General features: G+C 37.1%; 1 protein-coding gene across 11 annotated transcripts in view; it reads left to right on the top strand.

Annotated features, from left to right (window-relative positions):
- THADA (THADA, armadillo repeat containing) overlaps positions 1-18,974 on the top strand; it is a 213,404-nt gene that overhangs the window by 154,850 nt on the left and 39,580 nt on the right. For 9 of the 11 annotated variants that reach the window (XR_006938649.1, XM_040697059.2, XM_046938795.1 and 6 more), the window contains 2 exons: positions 321-436; positions 14,145-14,230. Coding sequence is in view for 9 of the 11 variants with exons in the window: in XM_040697059.2 (XP_040552993.1) it covers positions 321-436; positions 14,145-14,230 (202 nt within the window). In the remaining 2 variants the exon portion in view is untranslated. Of the gene's footprint in view, positions 1-320; positions 437-14,144; positions 14,231-16,149; positions 16,781-18,974 lie in introns of those variants that run through there. The other 2 variants (XM_015283685.4, XR_003074216.3) reach the window with 2 other exon arrangements.

The raw sequence follows: 18,974 nt of genomic DNA, 5'->3' as shown, positions 1-18,974 counted from the left end.
TGAGAAGAGGTTGGAAGTGGAGTGGTGCTCAAGTTAGTAAGGCCAGAAGATAATCAACAGACTGTGCTCTGACCACTTCAACAGTGTGAACATCTTCTGTTGTTATTCACTTGCTGTGAAAAATGAATTCTAACGAATACGCAATTTAAAGGTTCCATCTGTTGCTATGCCAAATGAATACATACTTTTGCCTGTGTAACAGTCGTTCATTTTGCAGGTGATTTGCACCTGAGTTATTTGATGAAAAAACAGTGTCTAGAAACTTGTTTCAATTAAATAATATATATTCTTTTATTATTTATTTATTTATTTATTTATAGGTTTCTCACTTGCTGCAGTCATACTTGGATTCAAAACAGCTTGGTAATTCAGACTTTGAGCAGGGACTCAGTGATATTGTTACCTGTATAGGAAGCAAACTGTGGTTGGCTAAAAGGTAAGATGAAACATCTGATATGTATACATATTCTATATATATTTGCATTTAAATATATTTATATATGGCTGATTTTTTTTTAAATGAAACGTTGTATCTATTTATTTGTCTAAGAATTGTGTAGAATTTAGGTGCTGTATTTTTTAATCCGGACTTCTTTTTTTCCTAAATAGGAAGAGTTGAAAAAACATAAATATACCTTACCAGTATACTTTGCTGTATTTCAATCTTCTTTTAGTTTATTCTCAGCTAAATGTCATAGTGTAGTCATTAAAAAAAAAGTCTCTACAGAAAAAACCTATTTGAAAAAAAGATGAGTGTTATATGGGTTAAGAAAAATATATCGTGTATACTAAGATTTTATGGCTTGTTTTATGACTTGGCCCTTAAAGAAAGAGAAATAGAAAAATGTTATAGCATATTTTGAAATGATCAGAAGTATTTAGTTGGCCACAAACAGCCGAAGACAGTTCTAGAAACAATTTCTATACGTTTCTCTAAAAGGATGTTCAGATGACCTACATACTGCAATGAAGGAACATTGTTTTTTTAAAAAAATATTTATTTTTATAACTTGGAAATCTACTTGTTCTTGATGATTGCTTTTGAAAGTTCCTCACCAAGAGCTTTAAGATATGCAATCATTATGCAATGAGAGCACAAGTTCTTGCATACTTAGATGAGTAAAATATTCCAGAGTACAACTTGCACAAGGAAGAAAGGTCACAAGTGGAGTGCAGTGTGGATCTTTGAAAAAAGCCTGTGTTGTTTTATGATCATCAAGAGTAAAGTCATAAAAGATTTGGGGGGTGACTACAGGATTGAGGAAGTTTTTTACCAATGTTAAGTGAATTAGGATTAGTTGTGGTCGATCCTTAAGAATTACAGAAATATCTTTTGAGTGAGAGTGGTGAAAGAGCAGGTAAAACTTTGTGTAAATGATTGTGAGATGATGCATGTGAATAAAGCAGTCTGAACCTCACCTGGGAAAAAGTGTGGAAAAGGAACAACTGTCAGATTAGATGGAAAAAGATTTTTAATGCTGTGAGTCCACGTGAGAGGAGAACAGGTTATTTTTGAAACAAAATAATAAAGATTTTCATATAATTTCAGTTTAGCTGAGGAAGTCTATGCTGCAAGAAAATGTTATTTTTATGAATTCTTTCCTTTTAAAGTTTTTGTTTGTTTCAGAACTAGCCCTTTTAATATACCAGTCAGATTACTACTATCTTTTTTTGGTGTTATCTTGAGAAAGGAAATGCTTTGAGTCTCTGAGGTTGTGGCACGTGATAGAGGTATTTAACTAAATAAATGTATTTTCTCTATCTTGTCTCTAAAAAACCACAGTTGCACGTACTAATATTAACCCTCTGTCCATTTTTGTGTTGTCTATTTGTTGTAGCCTCCTTTTCATCGTCTTAATAACACAGTTAATGCTAGACATACATATTTTTTTTGCATCTTCCTGATATAATTGTAACAGTTTAGATTACAGGCATACAAGTATGCAATACTAAAGTTGTTTTTTTTTTCTGTCTTTTTTTTTTTAAACTGAGAAAGACGAGGAAAATACCCATGAAACATTTGGTAAATCAAATTTGTTCCCCCATGTGCATATACGTTGGGACTATAATGACTGATAAAGCTGAAAACAAAAGATCTCCTTCCCTTTTAACTTACAAGGAAAAATCTGTGGATTCTGCTTAACAAATGATTGTTCCAAGAGAACAGGGAAATTTCAGAACATAAATGCCACATATCAGTCTTCTGGTAGAATGTAATTATAGCTGCACTGATAATAAAGGGTGTAAATAAAGTGATTTACACCAAGTGAGCGGATGTTTTCACTTTTATGTTGTGCTTGATCGTTGTCATGGCAGCATTCTAACTATGTTGAAGTTGTCATTAAGAAGAGCAATAAAACTGTCATCTTAATGTTAAGAATGACATTTGGTAACGTTACTCTTATCAACCTCAGCAGAGCTAGTAACTTTATTTACATCAAGAGTGACATTAAGAATAGCAATCACAATAATAATGGAATGTCAAATGAGTATCTGGTATACTGTTTAAGTTGTGGTTCGGCTTCCATTAGATCTCAAGGAATGCAGGGACCTTGGGATTTGCTACAAATTAAAAATACAGATGAAAAGAATTGAAAATCTCCTCTTTTCTGACTTTCTTGGAATATTCCATAAAGAATTTTGTGCTAGCCTGTGGGAAGGGGGGCTGGGAGTGAAGGACTCTACTGATATATTAGTATTTGCCCTCTCTTTCCACATCCATTTCACTCTCCCACATTCATTGTGCAGCTTTCCCATTTATATTTGACAGTGGACCTGAATGGAGTTTTTCTCTGATGAGGGCTGGTGTTTTTCTTTTGTTATTGTTTTGTTTTGCTTTTTTTGTTGTTGTTGTTTTTTTGTTTTTTGTAAGGTGCTTTGGAAGATTGCATTTCAGTACAGCTGCTAACTTACTTTCATATATGTTTGTCCTCCTGAATTTGGGTTGCCTGGGTGATGTGTGAAACCATTACCTTTTTTTTTTTAATTCCCTTTTAAATACTCTGATTTCTTTTTCTGGATGGAATTGAATAAAGATACCTGGTTAACTGTGTTCTCTGTAGAGGCAAGGCAAAAGCCTAATTGATAGGATGATAGGTAAAGTGGTATTGGTCTCATTGTCTACTGGTTAGTAAAGGAAATGAAACTTAGTAGTAGGATGTATAATTTACGTAGGGAATCCAATAGGGATTTGTCAGGCTCTGTCACGCTTAAGTCATCAGTAACTTGGAAGAAGCAGTGACTAGTGAAGTGCCGAAATTTGCTCTTGTTGCTAATTATCTAATGCAGCAAACCCAATAGTCTTCTGTATAGAACTGCAGAAGGATCTTAGGAGACTAAGCATCAAGATAATAACATGACATATAAAAGTTGCATCTAGAAAGTGATATGTTTAGCTTTACACGTATTTGATGGTGGTCTGTGATGACTGTTAAACCTTTGGAGTGATAAATTTGTTTTATTCAGTGCCCAGAGGCAAGCTAAAACAGGGAACTGAAAATTGTTGGTACAAAAAAGAATGAAAGCAAAACAAAGAGTATTTTATACCAATGTGCAGCCACATCTGAAATACGCCAGTTCTGGTAGTTTCATCTCAAAATAGTGTTGTAGACCTGGGGAGGAAGCATGGCAGCAATAATACAGGTTTGGAATGTACTCCATATAAGAAATGGCTAAGTAAAGTAGGACTATGTGGCTTGAAAAATGGAATGCTGAAGAGTCATAACTGAGTCTCACTGCCAGAGAGGGTGGTGCATTACTCCCTGTAATATACACATCTCCTCCCTTCTCGTTCCTCTCTCTTCTCATTTTGCTTTAGAGAAGTAAAAAAGAAGGCCCACTTTCCCCAAACTGAATTTCAAAACAGTAATATTTTTCAACTGGTATTTCTGTCTTTTGTTAAGGCAGATTTATGATAATGAGACATGGCTACTTTTCCCACCACCTTCCTGGGTTTTGCATATCTTTTAAATGCTATGATGTTTAGGTGAGTGAGACCTGTCTTCCATCCATTTCTCAAGGTAAAATTTGGAACTTCACTTACAGGTTTATACTTAATTTGACATTTGTTATTTTGTTCTAAAAATATGCTTGTTTTTTAGTCTGAAGTGATTGAGTGATGTTATTGCTCCTGCCAGCCCAGTTCTGTTATTGAGTTTTTCTGCAAAGATGGGAGATGCGGGATGTTGGAAAAGAACAAAAGTTTTAGAATGCATGGAATGAATCTGTTGGGTGACTGAGGTGATGGAACGAGGTGGTAGAAAGTAATCTGGTTAAAGCTTTAAAAAAAATAAACAATATATCAAACTATGCCTTTGAAAGGGTTCAAATCCCTTTCATGTGAGTAAAAATAGGTGTGTTTTTCTTTTGATTTCTGAAAGTTTTTAGCTCAGCTGCGTACCACGGAGCTACAAGGCAAACTCTAAGTGCCTTCTGGTTCATAAATACAGAAAACTAAAAGAGCAGCTTTTTGAGCTGGTGATTTGGTACACAGAAGTCCCGGAAATACCTGTCTTGTTTCACTTGTAGCCTTTGGCATGGCAAAGTATTGGTATTGGAAAATTTGTGGAATCATGTCATTGCACAGCTTTGCTGTAGGATGCTGTCTTCTAGGGCTTTTAGTTTGATTTCCTCCTACCCTCTGTACATTCTTAATGGAGACCACAGGAGGGGAAAAAAGACTTTGAGGTTCTGCCAGACATCAAATAGCATGTTCTGCTGACCTCATTTAATGTGCCATTTCCTAACCGAGAGCTTGTCTGCACTGGGAAAGTTTATTTTTAAGACTGCTTTCCTTAAACTAGCATGGACTAGATTTGTATAGAACCAACTGGCGTTGCATTTTGCCAAGGATCCCTTGTCAGACTGGACTAGTGTGGTTGCGTGCACCTACCTTTGTCACACAGATATCCCATGCTCTTTTGTGATGCTCAGCGTTATGGATGGGGTAGTATATGGCTGGGTTCTGATATAGGAGCACAAGACTCAGGTTCATATAACAAGTACATGTAAAATAATCCCAGGTCTTTGCTTAAAACCACTGGGAGGGTGGAACACTGAGGTACAAGTGCACATTTGCTTGGCTTTCTTAAGGCTGTCCCTGGGATGCTCCAGCTGTAACTGTTTTGAATGAGGGAAATCCTGCATGTATTTTGTAACACTATAGCATACATTAACTTATCAGGTTGATGGCTGCGACCATCCAGCTAGCCTGTGGTCCCTTTTTCCCATCTGCTTTTGGCAGGGTTGTGTGACTGTAAGCAGGGCATCAGTCTTGGAATGGACTTCGTGCAGTGTATTTCGGTGTGTGGCTTTACTGTGGTTTCAGGACCTTGTGGCTCACGAAGTGTGACCCAAATATGCCTCTGTTCTCATTGCCTCTTTGGATAGACAGCAGTTACTTCTTATGAACAGACAGAACAGTGAACAAAGCAGTTTTGTGTTCTAATGGTAGCAGCACGAAAAATTTCCAGAGGCATATGCTGGCACATTCAGTTGTTGATGCAAGCTGACTATGGACTGTCTGCAGGTTTGCAAGCAGCCTCCTTTGGAAGGGGAATGTTATCTGGGAGCTGGAAGGGCTATTTATAGTTTCGGAACAGCAAGAAAGCAACAAGAAAGGAGAAAATAAGAACCTCCTCCTTGACAGGGTTGGCTTGCTCTTGTGCTAGATCCCTTGTCTCTTCCTTGTCTACTGCTTTAAGACAAACCTTCCTGTCCTTCAAAAGCCCTGTCTGTCTTGGCATGTTCCCATTTTCTGAACTTCTTTGCTCCTTTATTTCCGTCTTTAAAATCTATGCATTGAGAAATGTGCTTGTATGTATCTTGTATCTGTGGTCTATATGCATCACACAGCTTTATTCAGAAATTGAAAATAGTCTGAATAATTGAATAGTTTGAATAGGTTTGTTTACTAGGTTTCAAATCAAAAAGTTACTTTATGTCAGCTGGACTGCAGCAATAATTCATGTGTGTGCTATTACAGACATGAAACACTGGGAGAGAATGACTTTTGTCCTGCTCCAGCTGGAAGCTAAGCATACCAGTATGACCAGTTGCTGCACATCAGGTGTGCAGTGCTAATTTATTAATCTGCACTTAATCAGCCATGAGCCTAACATAGCATGGTTCGTCTTCTGTATTACTTGTTTTGAGAGTGCAGTCATAACAGTTATGTCATTCTTTGTAACTGTATTCTTGAGGTTTCCATTTAAATCTTATCCATTCCATTTAAACCTTTTGCAAACAAATTCAGATTTCTGTGTTGCTCCAATTCAACTCTTTCACCATTATCCTTAACGCAGCTACATATTGCTTATCTATACAGATGGTGATGGCTTGGTTTGGAACGCTCGCTTTGGATATCGGCATAGATATGTTCTAACATCAGACCAAATTTGAAGAAGTACTTTGCATAAGTAAATATATTCTTTGCCTCCTGTTTCCAGATATACTGTTAACTTAAATATGAACACTCAGGGAGGATTGAGAACCGAATAAGGTTGTTGAAGATGCATTCCCTTCATTAGTGCAGTGTTCGAATTAGGCACAAAAAATGTACAAATACAGGTTTGGGGCATAAATGCTGAATCACCTGAAAACGCTTTCCAGTAAATTAACAAGAGTTTCAGAGCTTGTGTCCTTATAGGCTACGTTCATCCACAATATTAGTTGTGTAAAATCCGTTAAATTTGCACATGGAATTAGTTTGACCTCTGGAGTTTTTAGGATGTTGCTCACATTTGGTTCTCATTAAGAGAACAAAAAAGAAAACAGATTATTTTATCAATCTGGTATGCTATTTCAAAGAACAACTCAACAACAAAACACACCCTTCCAGTATCATTCACCAAGGACAGCTAGAACACAAATTCATTTTTTTTTAATAGCTGAAACTCAAGAGGTTCTTCGTGATACCACAATATAAAAATAACTTGTATAAATTTCTCTCTTTACCAAGGAAACTTACAGCATAGCAATGTAGTGATCTGGCTTTGGTGGTGGTAGGAAAATTTAAATCACCAGATGAGCAACTCTCCTCTTGGATACAATGTCTGCTGTTATGCAGGATGGGCTGATCTTAGAGAGTGGCAAGTCAAGGGGTCTGTTCACATAGTGATTGCTCCAAGATGTCAGCAGCACAAGTAGGCAATCAGATGCACTGTTACTTGATGTTTGTATTTCTGCGTGCATGTTCCGGAGCTTCCAGGAACTCAGCAAGCATTACTTGGTAGTGTAGGCTTTGTTGGTTTTTGTTGTTGTTGTTATTTTAATTTAAATGCTTTTCATTAATGTGTGGTTCTCTTGGCTGTGATGCTCACTGCTGTGCTGGTTTTGTATTACTTGGTTAAAAATGCTATGGCCAAAGTTTAATAATTAAATCTATTATTAATGTCTCCTCAAGAAGACAAGAGGAAGGCTGTGCATCTTTTGATGATGTTGTTTCAGTGCTACGTGACATGGGCTCTGAGAGAAAACATTAAAATATGAAGGCTGCCTTCTGAGCAGATATACCCTTCAAAACACAGTGTTTATGCTAGCGCAGTGTTGGAAAGCTAATAGCTAAAGTATCAGGAGATTTATGTTCAAATCAGCTACTCACTGTATGTATAGGTGTGAACTTCCATAAGCTTTGTGGCTTCCATGAATGACAAATGCTTGTTTTCTAGATCTTTCTTTGGATATAACTTAGTACAAGGCCAGCTTGTCCTTATTCATCAGCAGCTCTGTAAGGATAAAACTCCCAGTGGGCTAAACCATAAAGATTGGTTGACTGTAGCAGGATGCAAACATCAGAGGAGATGCACTTCTTGTTGCATTTAGAAGATTTTTAGCTGATGACTTTAATCCAGATCTTCCCAAATTGGTGAGAGAGGTGGCTGGTTTTTCAGGTCAGTCTTAAATGATCAAATAGACGGTCCTAGTTTAAGAACCATGCAAATACTCCCAACAACTTAACTGAGTATCATGCAGTAGAGTTCGATTAGTTTACAGATGTAGCAGAGTAAATCACTTCAGAGGAAATTTTATTTCTTCGTAACAGGCATAAAGCATGTAGCTTATACAAGTCTAGGCAGGGAGGTGGGGGGGTGTCATTGCTGGACGCATATAAGAAGGTTCTGGCCACCAGAAGAAAGCGTTTGGCAGAGATTTTCCATTCTTCGGAAAGCAGTGTGCTGGAAATTGATAGAAAGTAATATTCCAGTTTGACAAATGAGATTTGCTTGTATTCAGAAAGCAGCAGTAGTTGGAAGGATTGAAATCATCTATACTCTTTGAAAAGCTTGGAAACTGCAGAACAGTTCTTCTCAGGGCTTTAACAGAAGTTTTTTGGGTGTCCCTATGATACCTAACTATGCTAAGATATCTGCAACTGAAGTAATTCACAAGAAAATTGTTCTGGGCTTTTATTTAATAGACATAGCCTGGCAGATTGCATTTAAAATTTATAATATAAGTATTTGTTCACCTGAGTTTGAGCAAGTATGGTTTGATTTTTATTTCATTAAGTGTTTAGTAAATATAAGTTGTATGTTTATTGCTCTTGTTCTGCTAATAGTTGCGTAATATCTGTTTCCTTATGAGGAAAAAATATGAGCAAAGTGCACTCCCTCTTTGGAAAATACTGAATTTCCATTGACTAGCATAGCTGACAACTAATAGTGTAAACATTAATTCAATTAACTACTTTTTGCCTCATTTTTGTAACAAATGCAATATATTATTGTTACTGTTATTGCTGTTTATACCCATGCAAGGCAATGTTCTTTTGGAAAAAGAGGAACACTCCAGGAGATATATATACACGTGTCTTCTTTTTAAGTTATCTGGCATAGCATCATTGGAAGTTGGGGTTTTTGAGAAGAGAATGGACATCTGCAGAAGTTGTGTATCAAAATACATTGTTACTCTCTATATAAATGTGTCTTGGCCTTCCTCATTCATGTATATACATTTGGATGGTTATAACTGATGTCCTGTAGAGGAGCAAGAGACTGTAAATTTAGTTCAGCTCCTTTCCAGTGTTCTGATAGAACTTGGGCCATGTGGATGAGCTTTCCATGTTCTTTATTTCTTGTTGTCTCCTTTGGAAGAGGAGGCAACTTCCTCTGTAATTCATTAATATTGTTATTCTGAAAAATAAATAGTGCTAGAAGAGGTGTATTAGAAGCTAAGCCGTGTGTTCCTGATGCAGCTGAAACTGTGTAGGACCAAGGTACACAGGAGGTCTATCACCTAATATTGGTGATTTCTTCAATAAATGCCAGTTTAGCTTGTGTCAGATGTGTAGTCCCAAATAAGCAAACCAGTGACTATCTCAAATTGAATGTGACTTAACTGTAAAAGATGAATCAAACTTCTAAAAAATAGTGTTTGTTGAACTCCCCATTCTGGGAGCCTGGGGCTGATTTCATGTCACACAGGCCTAAGTTGCAGCCAGTGGTACTTGAAGGTGGGAAAGGTGGCACAGCACTCAAAGTGGTCCCAGCATTATTGTAGGCTCCAGAACCAACTGAACCAGAATGCAATCCTTCACATGAAGCTTCTGGACCTGGTAATTCAGATTTACATTTACTGAGAGTGAATAACTTGTGAAGATATGCTTCCTGATTCTTCTACCAGTCTGCTTCTTGCTTAATACAAGTAGCTTATTAATACTCTAATTATATGATATTCTTTAACTACTTTGCCTCGGCCTCTTTGAAGGTGTTTGAGCATGAGCCCACGAATTTAAAAGAGTATTTAGTTTTGTTAACCATTTTCTCTTAAAATTTTTCCTGGATTTTTAACAGCTGACAGAGGGTTTCTTTCAGCAGATAACTTCAACTCTTTTCTGATATTGAATTCACATACCAGAATTGAAAATGACATTATAAGGAAGTCTGACTACTCTATTGCCAATTACTCGTTCAGCCTTAATGATTAAAAAAATGGCTGGTTTTGAAACATGGTGTTTTAAGAGTCTAATCCAGAAATCTGCTGTGATTTGTCAAAATTAATAATTTGGAAGCTGATGACTGTGCTTTTGGATTTTTATCTGCAGTTTAACCACACAAGCAAAATAAAACACTAAAATAAAAAGATTATTTTTTTTTCCCAATTTGAAGATACTGTTACACTGTAACTTTGGGGTATTAAAAAAAAAATTCTCTAGGTCCTATAATGTCTTCAGTTGCTTTAGCATTTTTGACTTCAGTTTTTCCAGTCACCTTGCATCTTCTGCTGAGTTTCATGATAATCTATAGGGACACAGAAGTTCCTTCTGTCACTGTTTTATTTGGCTTTATGAATTTAAAATACTGTTGCCCCTAGGCCTTACACTTTCTGAGTAATAATCCTTTCAGCCTTTGCCTATGCTGCTAAAGGTTGCAAATGCCTGCCTACACAGTGGGTGAAGCCAGTGATGATGCTTGCCTCTTACATGTTTGCTCCATGCAGGCCAAACTGATTTCAGTCCTCAAGTCAGCCTTTGACGTGTCTTCAGTCAGCTACATATAAATATTCCTATTGGCTCTTGGTGAAATGTAACTCAGCAGTCCTTTGTGAGCTGATTTTTTATTTCCACCTGGAAAGTCAACACCCAAGTACTGCATCATGAACTGCAGAAAAAGCTTCACTGTGCAGTGGGATTGCAGGGGTAGACTGGCTGCAAACTCCAAATCTGAAGAAAAAAACATGCTGAGAGATACTTCTGAAATTTATTGCAGAATCATCTGTGATTCTACAACTGCAGGGGGTTGGAAAGGACCTCAAGAGATCGTTGAGTCCAACCCCCCTGCTAAAGCAGGTTCCCTACAGTAGATTGCATCCAGATGGGTCTTGATTATCTCCTTAGAAGGAGACTCCAAGGTTGCCCACCTCTCTAGGCAACCTGTTCCAGTGCTCCATCACCCTGACCTTACTGTGAAGATGTTCTACTGCGTGTCTGTATGAAACTCAGTGTATTCAAGTTTTAGGCCATTCCTCCTTGTCCTATCATTACGTACCACCAAGAAAAGCCTGGCCTCACCCATTTACCTCCCACCTCACTTTAGATATTTATAGACATTAACAAGATCCCCTCTTAGTCTTCTTTTCTCAAGGCTGAACAGACTCAGGTCACTCAGCCTTTCCTCATAAGAGAGGTGCTCCAGAACCTTTATCATCTTCATGGCCCTCAGCTGGACTCTCTCCAGGAGATCCCTGTCTTTTTTGTACTGGGAAGCTTAGAACTGAATACAGAACTCCAGGTGAGGGAGGATCACCTCCCTGGACCTGCTGGCCATGCTGTTTAACATGCCCCAGGATACCATTGGCTTTCTTGGCCACAAGGGCACACTACTGGCTCATGGCCAACCTGATGTCCATCAGGACACGCTGGTCTTTCTCTGCAGAGCTCATTTCCAGCAGGTCATCCCCTGACCTTTCCCATTGCATGCAGTTATTCCTCCCCAGGTGCAGGACTACACTTGCTCTTGTTAAATCTCATCAGGTTCCTCTCTGCCCAACTTTCCAGGTCTGTCCAGGTCTTGCTATTAGTACATATGCTTAGCAGTGCTAATACAGTATTACTAATTATACAGCACTACTAAGTACATTATATTGCCTTGATATCCATTTTATATTTCTGGGTCAACATTCCCCTATGAGATATGAGAGTCCTAACAGCATCTAGCTGTGTGCTATTCAGAGTCAGATGTAGTTTACTATCTGGAGCAAGTCTATGATGTATTTATTTCCATTAATATTCAGTTTGGAAGAGAAGTGAACTAATTTTGGGGTTCCAGATGCCTAGAGCTCCCACCTTTGCTACTACTGTGACTTTCTTGTTTGGAAACAGATTTCCTCAAAGCTTGTTTATGAGAAGACCAGTTCATTTGAGTATCTGCATTAAAACAGAAACATCTTGTCCTCTTTCTGTTCTCATTGTTTAAGTTCTGCATGAACAGGTCATCTTAATTGCTGCACAGTGTATCGTTTGAAATGTCCAGCATGTGATTTTTGGCTGTCCGGTCTGTTATGCAAATCAAAATTTGATTGTCTTAAAGACTCAGCTTTCTGCTATAGTCTCAACAACACTGAAATTTCTTGGTTTTGGAAAACTGAGTTTCCTGTTGTGTTCATCTGGCACGTATGACCAAGAATTCACTAGCATCACCAGAGCAACAGAGCAAGCCAAGAACAAACGTTTGGCATGTTGTAAGCTTAAAAAGCCTCATTTCAAAATCAAAACATGCATATGTGCGTACTCAGAATGAAGTGGTAAATGCTGAAAAGCTGGACTGGAATGAAAAAACATGTCAGTATCGCTGTTGTCACTTCTTCAGTAAAGGTTGCATCAACCATGTTTTTTCCTAAAGCACAGTTTGTAAGATCCAGGGAAGTTAGTGAATAATAAGTTTGTCATCGTTTTTTCAAGGGAGCTGAAGTACAGTAGGCCCATTATGTAACACATCTTAATTTAAATCTGACATGGGTGCTTTCGTCCATTTTGCAGGTATGATGGACCTCAGTGCTTCTTTTTATTCTGGGAAGCTTATCTGTCTCTTTTTTCAGGGATTGAGCTTCCTAGACCTATGAGTATTTCTTGTTTGTTGTTTTTTTCCTCTTCACATAGATGTGGCAACAACTATATGCCTGAGATACACAAAAGAGTTTTGTTTAGTCTGTTTGGAAAGAAAGTAATCCTCCTACTTCAGCTTTTCAAAATAGGGCATATTAAAATTGCTTTGACTTCTTATGGTATCAGTTCTCATTGATGTGCATCTTCTCTGCAGGCAGGGTTTTAGCTCTCTAGCTTGAAAGCAAGTAGTAAGAGGGAAGTGTGAAAAAGCTTTGGGAGACTGCTGACTACCTTACTAGTGAGAAAGTATTTAAAAAAATAAAGTGTATTTAAGTAAAAGATAGAACATCCTCTTTAAAAGAGAAGTCCTGGTAACATCTGCTCTCATATGGACGCCTAATATTGTAGAGGATAAAAGTAGTTGTAGGTAGTTTATAGTCATTACAGTGTTTATGACTGGAGGTAAGAGTAGTGCTTCTGGTAAAAGCTGTCTTTTTAATATGGACATAGAATAACTCTCCATGATCAAATACAGCTGCCAAACTTCTACGCAAGATCTTCAGATAATTCATTTTCATGTCATAATCACATATCATATTTGAAGAAGTTTTTTTCTTCTTGAATTTTAAAGATGTTACAAAGTTCAGAATGTTTGTTGTAACATAATTAACAATTTTTTGAAAGAGCTTCGATGTCAAGATAAGCACACAAAGTGCCAGATAAAATAAAAATGAAATACTGAACAGAATTAGTCATACTTCAAACTTGTGCCTCGTGATTCTAGAAGTTTTTCAGTGCAAGTCCCATTGGACTCATCAGAATAATTTCTCTGTTTTGAACTAGATTTCCTGTTCACATATGAAGTAATACTTCAGGAAAGGTTCTTCTGGCTGAAACATACAATGATAATAATATAAAGAAAAATAACGATGTTAATCTTATATAAATATGTTAACCTCATTTTACATTTCCAGTTCGAGAGAATACGTTATTCACTTACGTTTCAAGAGTTGGAACAGAAAGTAGTTTATTACCAATTTGTATTATGTTCTTCAAATCCCCAATATTCTTGTCCAGAAAAAAAGGTCTTATTTTAAGAACATGTGTTCCTCTAGACTTCATCAAAACAGTGAGAATACTGTGGCTGTTAAAAAGCTGTAGCAGAGACATTTCATCCTTTTATTATTATTATTATTTATGAAATGGAACAGTAAGACTTGAAGACTTAGTTTCGTTAATGCATTTAATTACACACATTATCCATAAACAAAATAAAGACTTGCCAAAGCAAGCTGATTAACCCAATAATAATGAAATTTATAAACTGAGATTTGGTGGAATAGATGGAGGAGAGGTGTTAGGATTCCTGTTAGGGAGACTGTCATTCACAGTGGACCAGAATGTGAAGTTCAGATAACTTGGCCTACTTATTTTGCACATGCAGTCTAATTTGATCTGTTGATCTTCATTAGTTAAGTAAAACAGACCTAAGATAGTCCATATAGCAAGAGACATCGACATTTTTCCAAGCTGTTGTTTCATTGTTTTTTTTCCTGAGTATAGATGGTAAACAGATTTCATAATTAGTAATTTGATTTTGTAGGCCAAATCCTTGTTTGGTGACCAGAGCTGCTTTTCTCGATGTCCTTGTGATGCTGAGTACTCACCTGGGGAATTCCCAAAAGCAAGGTAAGTCAAATGTGGTGCTTTGGAAATCAGATCGAATGTCTGTGAGGAAAATTCTGAGCTGTACTGAATCTAGAGAAACAATAACATGCTGCTTACAGTCATGGTACCTACTGAATGTTGAAGACCTTTAAGTAATTTAGCTGATTCGTATGAAAGAGCCATTTATTCTGTCTTCCATAGAGCTACTCCTGGAGATTGTTGATAGGAAGAATGGGACGCTGCTCCTTGTCAAATCTTGGAGCAATGATCTTGCAATATGCCTAATTCTAGAACAGTGTAACAACAAAAATATGCCTTCCAGTTTTCCAAAATGTTTTGCAGATCCAGAGTTGTAAAAACAAACAGAACATAAACCCCAGAATATTTCACTTCTGTCTTTCCCCAAAACCACGGAGACCTTTTGAGATGCCTAGAATTGTTTCAACAAAACCGTGTTTTCTCATACGAGAAAGTTTTATAAGATGCAACAATGCAAAATGTTCTGTAAACAACAGGGAAAGCGAAGGTATGGAGGAAAGAATATACTCTTTCCAATGTGCCTGTATATAGGCAACTTTAAATCAGGTGTAACTAGCTTCCCAGTGCACCTGTTTTGTTTATTTCTTACAAAAAGCTGAATAGTAAGTTACCTTGTCAGTCGAGGAAGGCAAATAAAGAATAGTACATTAATTTCATTAAAAATCTTAGTGACTAATTTTAATACTGCATTCAATGCATTGAAGTAGTTCTTCATTTCAGGTAATTGTACTTTGAGGGCTGTTCTTTATTTTGAAACAAATCCTTTTTGCTTGTGATGTATGGCAGATGTGTTTTTGTTTAGGTCTTTGGTAGAAGTAGTTCCTTTTATTCCATAGTTGCTGTTCATGTACTTTCATGTGGATGTGCAGTTCTAACAGCTTGGATAGCACTGGCAATAATACTACATGTCCATAAAGAGTGACAGCTGCCAGGAGGATGAGTTGTTGATGAATGTATCTGAAAACAGCTTCTCCAGATAGGCTGCAGAATGTAGCCCTTAAATAAACGTTTGTATACAGTGTGACCAACGTGGCAGGTGTGTTCTGCTTTAGCAGAAGATAGGGTGATACGGAACATGGGGACAGGTCAAATCTTTCATGTCCAATGAAGAGTCATCATCTCACATAGGTCCCAGGTATCAGGGTCTATTATTCAGGAAAGGGAATTTCTAGATAGCTTTACACCATAGGTCTCATTCTGTTGAGTACTGACCACTCTGACTAGATGCAAACTATATGCTTTTTAGGGAGGAAGAAAACCTCCCCTGTAAAGCAGTTTCGGTATAGCCTGACTCTAAGGAGAAGTTTTCCTCCAGACTCCTTAATGTTTAGTACGGGTGGGCTATACCTATCATCACCAATACTCTTGTTACAATGTATATTTACTTAAGTTTCTTAAATCCTGATATGACTTGATGGTTATTCATTGCAGTAATTAAAAAAGTCAAGTTCTGTTTAACATCTGAAAAAAACCAAACAAACAAAAGCAACCCCCCAAAAAACTCTAAAGGCATCCTTCTTCATTTTCATGAGTACTCCTTTGTTCATGGTAGCCCCTCTTTGGAAGTAGGTTTTACACTTTGCTTTTAATTCTGATCCTCTACTTCTTCAACTCCTTTGCAATATGAAGCATCTCAGTCTTTATGTATTCTCTTGTATTAAATTGTTTTCCTCTACTTCTGATAATTCTCATCACTCACCCTTCGCCTCTTTTTATATTTCCTTTTCCAGGTGTCTGCTCTTCCTTTGTTTACTTCGGGGGCTTTATAATTCCTTTATCAATTTCTTTCCTATTTTTATTATCTTTAGACTTCAGTCTGTTTTGTTTTTTAAATAATTGCTGCACATTTGTAAAGGTCTCTGAAGACCTCTCTGCACCAGGAAACTCCCCTCTTTTTTCAGTGCTCCTGACGGGTGAAGAATTGCCCTTTGAGCCTGAGGGACTGCAACACGCTGTGGCTGGATTGCAGGCTGTACTGAATTCATTTAATTTTCAAAGCTTATTTGGATTGTTCCAAATGTTGGTGCTGCATGGTGGAAGAATTTCTGTTAAAGGGAAACAATTATTTTTGCAGACTCTCTCTGCTGAGGGATAGTTCCTTAACATTGTCTTGCTTTAAAAATGCACTCCTATATAAATACATAGCGTCGGATTGCAGGCAATATCTACAGAGAGTAGAGACTTAAAATGGAAATATGTTTTTGAAAACTTGAAGACACATTAGGGACAAGTTTATATATCAAATGCAGAAGCACTTCTGACGTGAAGGGATATTATGTTTATATTAACTAGAACCCGAGTGTCCCATGACATAGCGAAAGAAAAACTAAACTCATCAGTTAAAAATGAATGTTTTGAGTCTCACATTTAAATGTTCTGTAAGGAATAATTATTAACTGAAGCTTTATACTTCTCTGAGATTAAATAACTTACTCATATATTTGTATCTCTGGTTATGAGCCAAGTTTTCTCTCTTTTAATCTTGATTTGTGAAGTTGTTTCAACGAATAAAGGGTGAAGGACAAATCCAAATAAAACTGTTTCTTGATGTGTTTACCTAAGAGGCCCCAGGAAGTGCTGTATATGAGTTCCAGGCCACAGGCTGAAGCTGATTTTCATCAGCATAAACGGGAATGCAATGTAATGAGCCTGCAACTGGTTAAAATCAGACCACTTCTAATTGATTATGCCTGCCTAAGGGGCTACAATTACAAAGAGATTTTCAGAGTACAGCCTTGCCTGGGCCTTTCCTACATTACGATTATTTTCTGCAAGTGATTTGTTGTCTTCAATTAATAAAATCTCTCTCTTAAAGTGCAGGACAACCCTTAGGGAATTTGCTTCACAAATTCAAAACCATTTAAATTGTCAGATAAGGAAGGCAGGGAGTAATGGATACCAAAAGCGTCTTGTCCAGATAAAAATTTATTAGTGGCCAAATTTATCTTCAAATACATTGAAAAAATAATAAAAATTTAAAAAACAACAACAAAAAATGATTTGCTGATTCAGACAGAAGTGTTGCCTAACTCATCTCTGTAGGAAAATATGGATCTCTTTTCATAAGTTAATATCTAGAACCTTTGTTCCAGTTCCTGATTAGGGTTTTCTGAAGTAAAAAGGCAATGCATAATGCCAAGATTATGTAAACCTTTTCTTTTTATCCTTTTTTTTTTTTTTTTTCAGTTATCAATTGCAGTTAGAACTCAGAAGAGAGTGAATCAAGTCATTCTTAAAAACAAAAATGTTAAAATATTTAGATAAGAACACTGCTTTTGCCTTCTTTGGAGGCAAACAAAAATTCTTACCTGATCTAGGATTGTTTGATGAGATACTGCCTATCTTCGGTGTTAGCAGCAAATAATAATAATATCTGGTGAATTTGTTCTTGCACACCTCTTTGGTGTATTGTCTCCACAGTAACTGGCTTTACTGATGGAATCGTGTCTAAAGATTTTCCAGTCTAATGGGTAGAGCAATGTAATTCTCTTTCCAAGGATTTTCTAGTGTTTCTACTTTGCTAGAGAGCAGTTAAGTTACTCCTCCACAAGTAAAACAGCACCAAAGTGGATGGTGTTGGAAGAGAGGGAAGTTTCAGAACTTCACATTTCCAAACCATTGCTAGAGGAAGCAAATGACACTTTAGGATTTTCTGGGAGGGGAGGAATGACTCAGAGTCCAGGTGATTTACCAAATGTGTCCAGCCTTAGCCGTGTTTTTTTGTAAACTCATGCCTTGGTCAGTGAGAGTCAGGAGGATGTCCAACGTGCTTTAGAGCTACATGTCTGCATGAGGATCTGTAGTGTCCTACTCAGGTTACGCACCTTCCTCTGTTGCAGTGTAGATGGGCTTTGCGAGGCACCGAATACTAGGCAGTACATCAGAGGGTAAGATTATTCTGCTGAATGTTTGGACTTTCAACAGGGCCCATCACAGACAGTCCTACTTTCAAATCTTCTTCGGGAAATTAATGTGTAAAGCTAAACAGTAAGATGAAGGCATTGCTGTGATCCTGCTGTGTTAAGAAAACAGGAGCTGGGGCAGTATACTGCAGTGTGAGGTCAGAGCTGGGATGCTCTTGCTGTCTGTAACAAATGAAGAATGCCAAAAGGCAAAACGGCCAAATTTTCTTTCTTGCTAGATTTTCAGAACAGTTTTCTGATAGTACTGTGTACAATTCATGAAGTAAGAAATGGAGGCAAATCATTAAAATATACTTGATTAATAAAAGCACATTTTACTTAGGATTGTGTTTAAAATAATAACAAGAATACTTGCACATAAACTGTTCTGCTTAGTAAATCAATATAAATGTAATGGGCTGTAGAAGACAAAATAGGGAAAAGATGAAAGCAAATCTGTTAAAAATAATCCTCCCTTGTTATTCTTTTACCCTATATGTATGCTGTCAGTCTCCTGTATACAGTCTCCAGTAAACAGCATGTTCAGAATTCAAATTTGATGAGAAAGAGAAAACATTTAAATAGGAAATTAAAGTTGTGAATCTATAATTTAGAAGAAGCTGCTTGAAGTCTAAATGTGCATTTTTCCTTTCTTAATTTGTAAGGGTAAGGATTTATAAAAGTTCTTGTGATTAAACAAACTCCACTGTTGTTGTCGTCAGTGGTAACGAAGTTAGTCAGAGTTTATGTAATTAATCCTGTTCATAAATATCCTGTTTTGATACCAAAATTCAGCAGCCTGCATTTTGCTCTCACTAATATAT

Source organism: Gallus gallus, chromosome 3 (genome assembly GCF_016699485.2).
Source record: "Gallus gallus isolate bGalGal1 chromosome 3, bGalGal1.mat.broiler.GRCg7b, whole genome shotgun sequence".
In the NCBI taxonomy this organism is placed as follows: Eukaryota; Metazoa; Chordata; class Aves; order Galliformes; family Phasianidae; genus Gallus; species Gallus gallus.
The sequence above is the reverse complement of the archived record's forward strand: the minus strand, read 5'-3'. Positions and strand labels throughout refer to the sequence as shown.